The following is a 15728-nucleotide window of genomic DNA, read 5'->3' as shown; positions in this document are numbered from 1 at the left end:
AGCGGGAGGGCCTGCGTACATACAAGGTTCAGAAGGCTCCTAACCGCGACGAAAGGCAAAACATGGTGGGGAAGACGCGAGCCCGGAAGCTGTACACCGAAATGCTGACGAAGCCGCATTGCCTGGTAATGGACGACGAAACCTACGTCAAAGCGGACTTTCGTCAGCTGCCGGGCCTGTTGTTCTTCTCCGCAGAGGACAAATTCAGCGTTCCGGAGGAGATTCGCAAGCAGAAACTATCCAAGTTTGCCAAAAAGTACATGGTGTGGCAAGCGATCTGCTCTTGCGGAAAGCGGAGCGCCCCCTTTGTGATGACCGGCACGGTAAACGGGCAGGTTTACCTTAAGGAGTGCCTACAGAAGCGCTTACTACCACTATTGAAGCAGCACGAGGGCCCGACCATCTTCTGGCCGGATCTCGCTTCGTGCCACTATTCAAAGGACGTGTTGGAGTGGTACGAAGCCAACGGGGTCACCTTCGTGCCAAAGGAAATGAACCCGCCCAACGCGCCGGAGCTTCGCCCAATAGAGAAATATTGGGCTATTATGAAGCAGGCCCTCCGAAAAACCCCAAAAGTTGTCAAATCGGAGGCGGACTTCAAGAGAAAATGGATTTCTGGTCAAAAAAGACGGGTGGGTAATGTCGGGGACATAACCGGAGTGACGTAGGACTATACAAAGAGGACAGCTTTTGTTAAATATATATTTTAAATATATTGTTTTATTTTCTTCTCCTACGTGAATACCTACCTATCTACCTGAAAATGGATTAGTTTACTGTCTACTCTTTATGAATATGTTGATGGTTCTGAAAAGAACCTTTGGTGTTGTGTTTTTGTTATCACTCGATATTCCCATCTTGTTCGGTTAAACCTTCCTGTTTAGCTATTGCGTTTGCCACTCGCCACAGCTTTCACAGTTGGAAAATTTCTTCCCATCCAGCTTGTGACATGTTGTTCAGTAAATTACATTTAATGCGACATGCCGGAGAAACACTTTACCACTCACTGAAACTAATTGATGCCTTGATAAGCGCCGAACCGAAGCTGCTCTGTTCTTGATGCGGGTTTTCTGATTGTCGTGAGCAGCTTTGCAAGCCAAGCCGCAAACTCTATAATCGCTGTTAGGTATACTGGTGCTCCAGCACCAATCCGTTCGGCCTAGTTACCCTTGCGGAGCAATCAGTGAATGCGACCAACAGGGAACTGGAGACCTGCACGGTTCGAGTGAGACTTTGCCTTTCCCTTAACTTGTCCTCCTTTATTACGTCCACGATGCCGATGCCGTACAACCACACGGGTTTACGGTTTGAAAGAAAATAAGATATTTTTTTTGGGGTCCGCGTGTTTCATACTCTAGCTGTACACACTCACAGGATAGAGACAAATCGGCAGACTCAGCCAGAGGGGCGAGTCCAACGAGACGAACGAATGAGCGTTAAAAGGGAGCGATGGCAAAAAAATACATTCATTACGATTTGTTCGCTCGTTGAATTCACATGCAGGCTAAACAGGGTCCTTTTCAGGATCACAAAATTATCTTCAATCTAAAGAGTTTATTGTTTTGTTATCACTCGATATCCCCATCTTGTTCGGCTAAACCTTTCTGTTTAGCGATTGCATTTGCCACTCGCCACAGCTTTCACAGTTGGAAAATTTCTTCCCATCCAGCTTGTGACATATTTTACAGTAAATTACATCCAATTGCACGTCGCATTACCACCACTCAGTATCGGATTGGAGGTAATTTTAACCTGTAATTGAACATTTGCGATGACAGTGGTACAGTGTCGACTTTCAATGTGGGGTCATAATTTGGACCCCGAACTCTATGTTTACAAAAATGTCCAACTAAATATGTCGCATTACAGGTCCGTCCAATTAGCTAAATGTCGAGATAAATGTAAATTACTGTACTTTCAATCTAGAAGCAATTTAAGAATTGGTGAAAATCAATAAGCTCAGAACAACTGCCAAATTCACATACTCATCAGATCCTGGCAAACAAATTATAAAAAAACAAATTGTGTTTTATTATTATTTTGGATAATGTTTTAGAAAGCATTGAACTGTATTTCCTACTCTTCTCCTACTCCTACTCTTGTTGTCTTGATGTCCAACGAACCGAATGTGTTCTGTTCCGAATGCGGGTTTTCTTATCGTCGCGAGCAGCTTTGCCAGCTAACTCGATCACTTCGGCGGCCGAAACTATATATCGCCGGCTAGGTGGACTGGTGCACTGGTACTAACGCGCTCGGCCTAGCTACCCTTGCGGGGAGCTCCAGATCAACACGGTTCGAGCGGGATTTTGCCTTTCCCTTCACTTTTCCTCCTTTAACATGTCCAGACATGGCTGCTTGGGTTGGTTTGTTGATGTGTTGTGATGCGAACCGATGTGGTGTACGGTTTGAATGAGAATGATCGTTACGGCAGCGGAGCGGGGATTTTTAAGCTGACTGGCTGGCTCGAGAATTACGCATGTGTGAGACTGCGACCAATGTTTCGTTCATTTTTTTTCTTTTTCCTTTCCAATCGTGCTTCATTCTATTTCGCTGCTGCTCTGGTTGCCCGTTTTGGTCGGTACGATTTGAGGAGCACAAAATGGATCAATCAAAAATGGGCACATAGTGCATTTTGACAATGCTTGATATTTCACAATTATTCAATTATTTATATCAAGAAAAATGAAATGTTATTCGTTATGATAGAAGCGTAGATATATTTCCTATCAATTGATGCCAAAACCTTTGCGATCTATTGAGATTTGCTCGAGTTATAAGCGTTCCAAATCTTGCATTTTTTTCTACTTCTTCAGTGCCTAGATTTCCATTTCACCCCCTATATCTTCCGGTTAGACGTAGTCCTACGTCAAAAAAAATTATTTTGCAAGACATTTCAGCTTTAGCATATGGTATAGAAAGTTCGGTATAGTATAGCAATAAAAAAGAAAATTGCTGACAAAAGTAACACGTACTAATGTACGCTAACAGGAATAAGCAATTTTTAGGTAGGAAATTCGGTTGATAGTAATTCAAAGAATATGATAAAATTTACTTATGAAGATATATGGATCGTAGAAGAAACACATAATTTCTGCCATTCTGAACCAAGACACATTGATGGTCTCAGTGCATTACGCTCCTCAATGAATTCCTTCCACTTTTCCTTAACCGGGATTCTATTTGAACTGCCGCCACAAATACCTCGAGCAATGTTTACATTCGCTTTCATTGGTTCAACGAGTCGTTCAAACTGGGTGTGATTTGTCTGTCCACTTATTTTCAGTCACTGAAATATGCTCTGGAGGTAAGTTCTGCATTCTAAACTATAACATGATTAATATAAATAATGCTGGATTGGACACTTACCTTGTATAGACTATTCTGGCAGCACCGTGAAACAAATACTGATCAAAACAAACGAACATGTGTTGAAAATTGCATATATTTAAGTGTTTCTGAAATGTTTCCCAAAGGAAAATATCAAGGACACAAACCGAAACAAAATGACACTTGCATCGAAAGCTATCACTCGCTCGGTGCTATCGAATTGCTCGATTTCTATAATAATAAAATAGAGCTAACGAGCAAAATTCTTATCGCCTCGATTTCTATAATAGGGCCCATTAATTCAAAATATTCATTCGAATTTGGAAATTTCTACGGATATAAATCTGCTGCGGATAATCGAAACTGATTGTATGGAACAACCCCTATTCCAGCCCCCTCATCTACCTAATTACGTTCAATTTTGTTCAAATGATAAAATTTATAAAGCATATTAACAAATTATTCAAAATTTCTGATCTAAAAATAAAAAATCAAAAATAGAATACTCCGGATAATCGAGTCCGAACTGTATTAGCAACTAGCCTTGTAGCAATTCAAAAAACCCAAACTCGTATCGATTATATGTGATTTTCATGAAGAAAATTGATTTGCATTTACTAGTTGCGTGAAAACACCATAAATCGAAAAAAATGAGTGGGTTATATCTATGATATAACCGCAAGGTTCACGTGAAACTACCTTAGCTTAGCAAACATTCGTTTGTATTGATTAAATTCTTGATGGAATGAAACAGTTTCCAAATTCAATTGAGTTCAATATATTTGCTCTGTGAGTGAAAAAAATGAACAAATGCCGTGTAAAGTCAATTCATTTATTGTGATTGATTGTTCTTCGTTACAAGTAAATTTAATGACGGACCTTTTACGTTTGGTATGATGACTAGAACAAAATATATGTGTAAAATATATGTCATTCGCTTCTAGTGGCTGCACGATTTTCCCAGGTTCCTAAGTTTAGAAGATCATGTTAGGACAGACATATTCCACTCTGCACAAAGGCAAGCGAGGACAAAAGTTCTCGCAGTTTGCACTTATTTGCAGAGCCGATTTCCCCAGAAACCTCGGTTTTGAAGTCTGTGTTAGGGAAACACATTTCAATCGGAACAAAAATACCCCCGATTTGTATGAATTCGCAATGCCGATTTCCCCACGCTTCATGGATTTGAAGTCTGTGTTAGGGAAACACATTCCAGTCGGAACAAAAATACCCCCGACTTGCATGAATTTGAAATACCGATTTCTCCAGGCACCTTGGTTTAGAAATCTCTATTAGGGAACACATTTCGGTGGGAACAAAAGCTCCCCCTACTTTCCTGTGTTCTTTTTCTTCTTTTTGGCTTTAAGAGGGTTTAAACTTTTCAGTTTACTCGCCTCTAGGCTCTTTCGTGTGTTTGCAATGCCGATTTCGCTGCTTGGTTTTAAAGTCTGTGTTAGGGAACATTTTTCGATGAGAACAAAAGTCCCCCTACTTTCATGTATTTGCAATGTCGATTTCCCCAAGGCTGCTTGGTTTTGATGGCTGTGTTAGGGAAACCGTAAATCGGGCCAATCAAAACGATGCAGTTAGGGCGTTTAGATAACACCTAATATTTTACCGTTATTCAATTGTTTATCTAATGAAAAACAACATTTTGCGATAGATGCGTAGAAATATTCCCTATCAAGTGATGCAAACATCTCTCCTATCCAGTACGAAATGTTCGAGCTATAAGCATTCGAAATCTTTCATTTTTTCCTGCATGTTCTGTGTTTAGGATTTCATTTTTCCCTCCATATATTCCGGTTAGACGTAGTCCCACGTCAAAAACCAAGATCATTTACCATATAAGAAACATTTCAATAATTTTCAAAAATTCAACTTTTGAAAAAAAAATTTTTTGTCCATTATTTTTTCATTTTGGGGCACTGTTCAATACACAAGAAAATTCAAAAAACGTAGTTTCAAGTGCTATTTCCGAAATAAAATGAAAATAAAACACTTGTTTACTTTTCCATATAGTCCTAATAACAACCTAAAACGTTGCCAAAGAACCCAAATCAATCAGACCAACAGTTTGAGTTACATTTTTTGAAAATTTTCAAGCAATCTTTGCTTAACCCTCTACAGCCCAAGACCGCCTTTAGACGGGCTTTGCGGATTCTCTTTTCAAATTATTCAGACATTATTTTCAATGTTCACTTTCACTAGAATGTCCTTAGAATATTTTCATCTATCACACTTACACATTGTTTTTATGCTGGCAGCTTTCTGCTAGGAGTATTTTATGTTGAAAGTCGGAAATTCGAGATAAAAGTGGAGTAGTTTTTTAGATAAATAAAAAACTCGAGCGGTAGAGGGTTAAACTCTTCTCAAAAGTAAGACTAGAGTCAAAATGGCAAACTGATAATGCCAATTGTCCTTTTTAATCATGTATTTGCAAAACTTGAACCAAATAAAAAAATACAAAAATAAAATTTATGAAAAAAATCATCATTTACAGTGGAACAGCTCTTCTATGTCACTAGTGATGAATAATAAACTAAAAAAAATAGCAAAATTGTACCATCGATACATGTGGAATTTTATTGAGCGGATCCTTCCGAAAGTTGAGTATACCCTTATAAAATATAGAGCCTTCATCATGATACCCAATGAATAGTGTTTAATTCTCATCTGCATCATAAACGCTCAAAAAAACAGAATGTGATTCACCTGTATGCTCCATTGATCTCTTTTTGACGACCATATTTAACAAATCTGCACCGGAGATAGAATTGGTACCGCTGTCATCGTCTCCTTCCTCTTCGCAATCTCGCCAAACTTTATTAACGTCATTTCTCTCCATGTGATCGACTGGTTCCCCAATATCGTTAAAATACTCCTCCTCGCTAGTGTCTTCTTTTGTATTTAACTGAACGGAGCGTTTGTTATTATATCCTGCACTTCTAATCCTGACAGCCGAACATCCGACTCCCATATCACCAAATCCAGCCTCCTCGAAGTTCTTATGTAGCGTATGGACTCCTTCATTCAGCTCAGCGATATCATTCAAACGCGTGTTCAATCCAGTATCCCCAATAGTTCCCTCCAACACGTGGGGTCGTTTGGCATAACCACCCGCACAGTTCGTTGCAGTAACGTGACCATCATGAATCCATTTCATTGTCATTTCTGACTTAGATTTGTTACTACCTCGAGTATAGATCCGTCCGGCGTTGGCATTACGACTGAACATCGATGTAGGAAGCGCCTCGCTGCGACTTTTACGAAGTGCAGTCTTTCTACTCTTCGGCCTTCCCTTCTCCTGGCGTTTCATTGTTTTCACCATTTCTTCATGTCTGAAAAGTTAAACAATAAAATAAAAATTGTGTCCAATTTTCAAGGTGTTGCGGTATCGTTTTTACTGATCAACAATTCGCCTGTACTCTTCCTTCAAATTGTTCAGCTGAATCACACATTCGGTTTGTTGCAGATGAAGTTGCTCGACCAGATGCTGCAATTGCGCACTCCGAAGACGCTCCGCCGTCAACTGCTGTTGCAAATACTTAACCTGCTCAGACAGCCTCATTTTACCCTGTCCCACGCCTTTCTTCTCATTCAAAGACTGGCTGCTGTCGGACGATTCCATATCTATTCCCAGTTTTACCAAGATCTCGTGGCAAGCGACATTGGAAATATCCCCATTTCCTCTGATATCGAACTTTTCGATCGCTTTGTTCATATTCAAACAGTCCACCAAAAATTTTGCTCCCTTATCAGTTAGACCACAACTTCTAAAGTGCACCTGCCGAATCCATTCGTCATCCTTGAGAACCTCGGTCAACTCGCACAGGCCCTCATCACCGACATCCGGGTTCGAGTTCAGCATAATGTTACGCAAGCCCTGTATCTTGCTCATGTCAACATCCCGATAGCGGAGCGAGTGTTGCCAGCTTTGGGCGAAGCGTTGAATTTTTTGGAACTTGATCAACTCGGCGATTGACCGACAACCGCGAACCGTAAGCTGACAGCCGGACAGATTAAGTGATTCGATCCGGGGTAGATGCATCACAGCCCGGCAGACCGTTTCACAGCCCTCGTCGCGAATTGCGCTGCGCGCTAAGCTCAACTCGGTGATGGAATTATTGTGCTGCAATGCCTGAAAATGAAGATGAAAGTGTGTGTTGAATTCTACGTGTCCCCTAAAAGGCCATATTTCGTTCACGTCATCTCAATTTTTTGACGTAGGACTACGTCTAACCGGAAGATATAGGGGGTGAAATGGAAATCTAGGCACTGAACAAGTAGGAAAAAATGCAAGATTTGGAACGCTTATAACTCGAGCATTTCTCAATAGATCGCAAAGGTTTTTGCATCAATTGATAGGAAATATATCTACGCATCTATCATAACGAATAACATTTCATTTTTCTTGAGATAAATAATTGAATAATTGTGAAATATCAAGCATTGTCCAAATACACTATGTGCCCATTTTTGATTGGTCCATTTTGTGCTCCTCAAATCGTACCGACCAAAACGGGCAACCAGAGCAGCAGCGAAATAGAATGAAGCACGATTGAAAAGAAAAAGAAAAAAATGAACGAAACATTGGTCGCAGTCTCACACATGCGTTATTCTCGAGCCAGCCAGTCAGCTTAAAAATCCCCGCTCCGCTGCCGTAACGATCATTCTCATTCAAACCGTACACCGCATCGGTTCGCATCACAACACATCAACAAACCAACCCAAGCAGCCATGTCTGGACATGTTAAAGGAGGAAAAGTGAAGGGAAAGGCAAAATCCCGCTCGAACCGTGTTGATCTGGAGCTCCCCGCAAGGGTAGCTAGGCCGAGCGCGTTAGTACCAGTGCACCAGTCCACCTAGCAGGCGACATATAGTTTCGGCCGCCGATGTTATCGAATTAGCTGGCAAAGCTGCTCGCGACAATAAGAAAACCCGCATTCGGAACAGAACACATTCGGTTCGGTGGACATCAAGACAACAGGCAGTTGCAGCGAGTGGCGAGTGGCAAACGCAATCGCAAAACGGCAGCAGGTAGCAGAAGAAAAAAGTTTGTTCTTTACACAATCTGCTTTGGTGGCAAATCCAGAACAAGGCGGCATCGAGGGCGTTCGAAATGGTTTTTTTTCAAAACCACGAGTACTAAGTTTTCTAAATTGGAGCCATTCCATAAAACAAGGCGCTTTTCATGGCCATTAAACCTTCCAAAAAAGAGTTTAGGAAATACAGTTCAATGCTTTCTAAAACATTATCCAAAATTCCTGATTATTCAATTTTCACCAATTCTTAAATTGTTTCCAGATTGAAAGTACAGTAATTTACAATTAGTTCGACATTTAGCTAATTGGACGGACATGGAATGCGACATATTTAGTTGGACATTTTTGTAAACATAGAGATCCAAATTATGACCCCACATTGAAAGTCGACACTGTAACAATGTCATCGCAAATGTTCAATTACAGGTTAAAATCGCCTTCAATGCAATACCTAGTGGTGCTTCGGCACGTCGCATTGAATGTAATTTACTGTACAACATGTCACAAAGCTGGATGGGAAGAACTTTTCCAACTGTGAAAGCTGTGGCAAGTGGCAACAAATCGCTAAACAGGAAGGTTTAGCCGAACAAGATGGGGATATCGAGTGATAACAAAACAATAAACTCTTTAGATTGAAGATAATTTTGTGATCCTGAAAAGGACCCTTTTTAGCCTGCATGTGAATCCAACGAGCGAACAAATCGTAATGAATGTATTTTTTTGCAATCGCTCCCTTTTAACGCTCATTCGTTCGTCTCGTTGGACTCGCCCCTCTGGCTGAGTCTGCCGATTTGTCTCTATCCTGTGAGTGTGTACCGCTAGAGTATAAAACACGCGGACCCCAAAAAATTCTTATTTTCTTTCAAACCGTAAACCCGTGTGGTGGTACGGCATCGGCATCGTGGACGTAACAAAGGAGGACAAGTTAAGGGAAAGGCAAAGTCTCACTCGAACCGTGCAGGTCTCCAGTTCCCTGTTGGTCGCATTCACTGATTGCTCCGCAAGGGTAACTAGGCCGAACGGATTGGTGCCGGAGCACCAGTATACCTAACAGCGATTATAGAGTTTCGACCGTCGGAGTGCTCGAGTTGGCTTGCAAAGCTGCTCACGCACGACAATCAGAAAACCCGCATCAAGAACAGAGCAGCTTCGGTTCGGCGCTCATCAAGGCAACAATTAGTTTCAGTGAGTGGCAAAGTGTTTCTCCGGCACGTCGCATTAAATGTAATTTACTGAACAACATGTCACAAGCTGGATGGGAAGAAGTTTTCCAACTGTGAAAGCTGTGGCGAGTGGCAAACGCAATAGCTAAACAGGAAGGTTTAACCGAACAAGATGGGAATATCGAGTGATAACAAAAACACAACACCAAAGGTTCTTTTCAGAACCATCAACATATTCATAAAGAGTAAACAGTAAACTAATCCATTTTTCAGGTAGATAGGTAGGTATTCACGTAGGAGAAGAAAATAAAACAATATATTTAAAATATATATTTAACAAAAGCTGTCCCCTTTGTATAGTCCTACGTCACTCCGGTTATGTCCCCGACATTACCCACCCGTCTTTTTTGTCAAAAATCGACACTGGAACTTAGTGGGTTTTTTTCGGAATACGAGACAAACGGATCATTAAGGCTGCCAATGGATCGTTATATAGCTTTTTCATACGGAACTTACTGCGAAATGTTGATTTGCACGATAAAATACCCTATGCAAAATATTTGCTCATTCGGAATTCATTTACTATTGTCGCAGATGTCAAAATTTAGGTTTTCTGAAATAAAGAAATCGCCCAGGACTAAAGGAAATCGGGGTTTTCCAAAAAAAAAATTAATGCCAACGCATAAAACTTCGAGATTTACTGTTATCTCGAAAACAATTTTTTTGGTTAAAACTTGACTTTTTGCCACTTGTTTGTTTTTTCGTCTGAAAATTCGATTTTTGACAATTTTTTTCTTCGAGATGTCAGTAAATCTCGACATTTCATTTGATTTTAAATGCATAGGGTAGTTTATCGTGCGAATCAATATTTCGCAGTAAGTCCCGTACGAAAAATCGATATGACGATGGGTGATTTTACGATTTTCAAAAAACTCAAACTTTGTCGGCTGTGCAACGCTAGTAAATGAAGTCCAATTGAGCTGATACTTTGCATAAGGTAGTTTTTTTGTGGGAATCAACATTTTTAATCAAGTTCCCTTTGGAAATTCGAAGGTCACTTTTTTCCCATACATTCATTGGCACTCTAGTGAGCGTGTTGTCTCGCGAAATGGCCCAGTCATTTAGCCGCCTCGGCCGTGCGATTTGACGCCGTTAGACTATTGCCTGTGGGGCTACGCCAAGTCTATGGTCTATGCCAACAAGCCAGCGACGATTGATGAACTTCGTACGAATATCGAACGTGAAATTGCAGCAGTTCTGAAGCGATTCAAAAGCTTCTCGACTAGTTTTCATTTTTTTTATCGGAATCAACGACGCAAGATTGAAGACGAGCTCAAACGAGGATACGGCTTTTATCGCAGGATACATCAACACATCATGAACTTTAATACCAATGATTTTAACATTCCTTCGCATCCCAGATGAAGTTAGAGGATGTGTCTGTTGTAAAATTTTGGCGAGTTTTTTGAATTCATACATTCTGGATGCATCGTGTACAATATGCAATCCGAAGCTATCCAAATTCAATCGTTAGCGCAAACATCAAACGGACTAAGAACGCTTGTCGATATGTAATTGTTGAACATATGCGAATAGAATTTTTCGAACTTTTTTTCAGAGTTTTCCGAAAATTTTCAATTGTCTTGTTTGATTGAAATATGTGTATTATTTTTATGGGACCTCCTCTACATTCCAGAGGAAGGAGGGGTGTCATACCATCACAGAAACATTTCTCGTACCCAAAAACCCTCACATCCCAAATTTGGCTCAATTTGCTTGATTATTTCTCGAGCTATCCCTTAACGAGAGGGGAGGAGTGTCTATTCACCATAGAAACATTTCGTGCCCCCTAAAACATTCACATGCCAAATTTGGCTCCCTTTACTTGATTAGTTTTCGAGTTGTACGGAAATTTGTGTTTTATTTGTATGACAGCCTCCCCTTAGAGAGGGGTGGAAAAGTGTCTATTCACCATAGAAACATTTATTGCACCCTGAACCCTTCACATGCTAACTTTGGTTCTGTTTGTTTGATTAGTTCTTGAGCTAGGCAGATATATATATGCTTCATTAGTTTGGGAAGGGGGGGGGGGGAGCAGTGTCTAACCACCATAGAAAAATTTATACACCCTAAAACCCTCACATGTTAACTTTGGTTTCTTTTGCTTGAATAATTCCCGAGTAATGCAGAAATTTGTGTTTCATTTGTATGGCAGCCCCTCCTTAGATAGGGTGGAGGAGTGTCTTACTTCCATAGAAACATTTATTGCACCCTAAAACCTTCACATGCCAACTTTGGTTTCGTTTGCTTGACTAATTTCCGAGTAATGCAAAAATTTGTGTTTCATTTGTATGGCAGCCCCACCCTTAGAGAGGGGGGAGGAGTGTCTAACAATCACGAAACCTTCCCCGGCCCCAAAAACCCCTACATACCAATTTTCATATTGATCGGTTCAGTTGTTTACGAGCCCATAAGAATCAGACAGACAGACAGAAATCCATTATATATATATATATATATATATATATATATATATATATATATATATATATATATATATATATATATATAGATATATATATATATATATATATATATATATATATATATATATATATATATATATATATACATATATATATATATATATATATATATATATATATATAGATATATATATATATATATATATATATATATATATCAATTAGCTGATGGTTATATTTCGGTTTGTGATTTGACAGAGAAGCAATATTAGGTATGTACGGAAAAGTAAATTCATTCGTAAGAGGTAAATTTAAATTATTGAATGGACAGTCACTTCCATAATCACATCTAATGCATGATGGAAAGTGAAGGGAAGAATATTGAACTCTTTTTTATATTGCCTTCTTTTTTGTTCTATTTCAGTTACTGGACGCACAAACACTGAGAGAAAGTGAAATTATTCCTCTCGCGAGCGAAAAATCTCTATCGGCCTGATTCTACGCGGCGTGTGAGGTGAGATGACAATTGTCACATCACCATCACGCAACTCTCCTCACTCTATTCCTACAGTCGTTTCGGATGCCGTGAGAGGTTCATTTGATGTATGTGAGAGGATGAACAGCAAGTGACAAGGCGTTCATTCTGCTGGTTGCCAAATCTGATCAGAGATGCCACATTCGCACATGTGTTCACGAATTTGCAGACATTTAACTTTTATCACAACCTTTTATTCCTGCTGCAGGCTATTTAAAATAGTGACAAAACATTATTAATTCCATATGATAAACGAAGCTGGTCAGTATGTCAGACATTAGCACATATTTACAAATATTTCAGATTTTTATCGCATATATTTGAGAAAAAACATCTGGCATCCCAGAATTTTATTTGTTTCGCTCAGAGAGGTCAGATATTTGTTTTGCTGCAGTCAGTACCGTATCTATAGATCTGATTTAACCTGGCCTGTTGTTAGTGTATCAGGACATTCTGCCGAATTTGCAGGTATTTGATTTAGATTTGGTGAAACAGTTGATTGCATCCTGTAAAGTTTAGCATTTTTGTTTGTTTTGGTCGTAGTTGCTGCTGCTCTCTGCACTCTCAGTGTTAAATTGTTGCTCTGGCTCCGGCTCGGGCATATACCACGGCTTCTGAAATGGATATGCAGTTCGGTGACGATGACTCGCGGATAGATAGATGAAACACAAGACCCATATGATAGATATATTTTAGAGAAAATAAATAGATTTCATGAAATGAAAATAATTTCGGTGTGCTTATTCGTCCAATTGAGGAATAACAGACTCACTACCGCTTTCACAAAAAAAAAACAAACTACTTGCAATTTGTCTTTCGTACTGTGAAAATTGAAGATAAATTGAATTTATTGATACATATAATACCATTACTATCGATTCTATACGACCCAAAAAAACACTTATTATTCCTTTTCCTTTTTTCATTTGTTTACATGCACTGTCGACACCTCAAGACATGTCGACGATTGTCACCTAGAAATCCCAGTTCATGTGACAATCGTCACGTATATTTGAGAGCGGGAATAAAGTGAGAGTTCATTCAAGTGAGATTTCTCACGGCATACGCCTGGTGGAATCGCGTGACATAAGTGACAATTGTCATCTCACCTCACACGCCACGCAGAATAAGGCCGTATGCTTCGTATATTATGAACCTGTCCATATATCCCTCCCCCCCCACTACATGTTCATTATACCCGCACCGATAAAAATGCTCTACTTTTCGGCTTGTTTCAATTTCAGTACATGAGTTTTCAAATATACAATTGAAGTTTTCCTTAACATGTCCGTCTTACCCCCATCTCCCCTAAATAGATCAATTCACTTATCAGACTGTGTGGCGCTTCACTGACACGAGTCTTAGAATACATTTGAAAAAAAAAATAACAATTCAATACTATGAACGATGTGTTCCGATGAACAATTGCAAATATAAATATGTATAAGTGTATTTGCAAATGAAGTAAAATTCTGATTATACGCGAGCATAACATGAGCAAATTTATAACACATGCGAATTGTGGCTCTTTTGGTGTTAACAAGTTTTTCCGCATAGTAACTCGACGTTGATAATTCCTTGATGTTTTCCTTCGTTGATCGTATTGCTTTCACATATTCACGTTGGGGAGCCTTAACCATTTTCTTCGTTGGTCGAGGCATTTTGATTGAATGTAATACTTTTCCGTTTACTATTTTTGAAAGCATGGGTAGCCGTGGCAGTGTTCCGATCTTTGCAACAATACAATTTTCTTAACCAATGTTAAAGTTGCTAAAACTTACATTATAGACCCATTAAACGTAAAAATAATAATTGTATTGATATCAACACAATTTTATTTTATTAATTTTCATAGCATGAAACGCTATGACTCAGGAATGACATTTTATTCAATGGTTTTTATAGCTGTTTCGATTATGTTGTCTGGCATCAGTGTCGAAAAAGTAACGATGTTTTCACCAGTACAAACAAAACCATTGTGGAAAATTGAAAAAAGGAAAAGTTAACTTTCAGAGCACTAGCTCGAGTTTTACGACGTTTTCCACTATACATTGCGATGGCAGATGAAAATTTCATAATTGGTGAGTAATCTATTAGATTTTGATTAATATTACTTGGTGGGAAGTGTGTGCAAACGATCATTTTCTTCACACTGTTTCGCAAAATTATTGATTTTCGGGCGAGGGGTAAGGGAGGTAGATAAAAGAAATGAGCGCCATTGTGGGAGCCATTTGTGGCTAGCTTCCACCTTCACCTTAAATTTCTAATTACTGCAATAATCAAAATTCTGATTGGCGGGATTTAAAAATTTAGATTAGTGTTAAATTTGGGAGTGTTTTTTTGGCCCCAAACAAGTGGCAATTTACAAGCGAAATATATTATGGGAGTTGACCAACCTAAAGACCATTTTCCCATCAAACTCACTACTTTTATCTGTTAAATCATTAAAACATACTTACATCTACAAGCGTTGCCATGTACACATCTTGGATAGGAAGGGCTTCAAGCACGAAAACCTTCACCACCTGATTGTTGACCAAAAAATGTGCCAGGCCTTCAATAAGTCGGGTAAACAATCGTTTCTTCAAAATGATCGGACGATCAAAATTGCCATCAGTTCGGATATAACCGTTGTCGAGTACTGCAAAAAAAAAATCAAAATACCACATCGAACAATGTCATCATCATCGCCTTTCGTACCGTCATTGTAGACCTTCCGCAGCCGAATGGCTAAAAATTCAAGCGAGCCATCTTCGATGAGAGCGTCGGCGATCAGCTGCCAGTCGGTTTCTTTGAAACGATCCCCATAAAGGTCCACCCCCTTATGCAGCTGTTGATCGCTGGCACACCTGTAGACACCAGACCCTCCTCCACTTCTGATTCCGCTAAGCTCCGCCAACGGTGGGAAGTTCCTCGCTCTGCAGAGCGCTAGATAGCGTCGGTGGAAATCCTTGAAGCGACGGTTCGTCGTGTTCACTCGCTTGCAGTTGGTCATCTTGAGTGGTTTTGCCTGCTGCTGAATGCTAAATCTAACTGTTTCGTATATATTGAAAGAATTTTTCGCGATTTTTTTTCGTCTGGATTAGTGAAAATTACGTTGAGAAGATCTCGAAAGATGGAACCGTGTCAGACGGTGACAGCAGAAGGAACAATAGCCTGCCCTCAGTCAGAGGTT

At 39.7% G+C, this 15728-nt stretch overlaps 1 protein-coding gene across 1 annotated transcript; it reads right to left on the bottom strand.

Moving 5' to 3' along the window:
* Nucleotides 1-5876: 5876 nt before the first annotated feature.
* Nucleotides 5877-15684, bottom strand: LOC129768369 (protein Cep78 homolog). The gene is made up of 4 exons (XM_055769979.1): nucleotides 15254-15684; nucleotides 15013-15194; nucleotides 6732-7465; nucleotides 5877-6665 (listed from the first exon to the last, which is right to left on the bottom strand). Exons 1-4 carry the CDS (start codon nucleotides 15546-15548, stop codon nucleotides 5990-5992), a joined length of 1887 nt encoding a protein of 628 aa, XP_055625954.1. The 5' UTR covers nucleotides 15549-15684; the 3' UTR covers nucleotides 5877-5989.
* Nucleotides 15685-15728: the final 44 nt, after the last annotated feature.

This window comes from Toxorhynchites rutilus, chromosome 2 (genome assembly GCF_029784135.1).
Source record: "Toxorhynchites rutilus septentrionalis strain SRP chromosome 2, ASM2978413v1, whole genome shotgun sequence".
NCBI classification, from domain to species: domain Eukaryota; kingdom Metazoa; phylum Arthropoda; class Insecta; order Diptera; family Culicidae; genus Toxorhynchites; species Toxorhynchites rutilus.
This window is presented reverse-complemented; position numbering and strand designations above follow the sequence as displayed.

What these genes read in the sequence shown, in the direction of transcription:
- LOC129768369 (XM_055769979.1), bottom strand. Translation starts at nt 15,548, where the DNA reads ATGACCAACTGCAAGCGAGTGAACACGACGAACCGTCGCTTCAAGGAT. An exon ending in GCGGAAGGTCTACAATGACG is followed by an intron (nt 15,195 to 15,253) that starts GTACGAAAGGCG and finishes TTTTTTTTGCAG; the next exon opens with TACTCGACAACGGTTATATC. An exon ending in TACAGGCGAATTGTTGATCA is followed by an intron (nt 6,666 to 6,731) that starts GTAAAAACGATA and finishes TTAACTTTTCAG; the next exon opens with ACATGAAGAAATGGTGAAAA.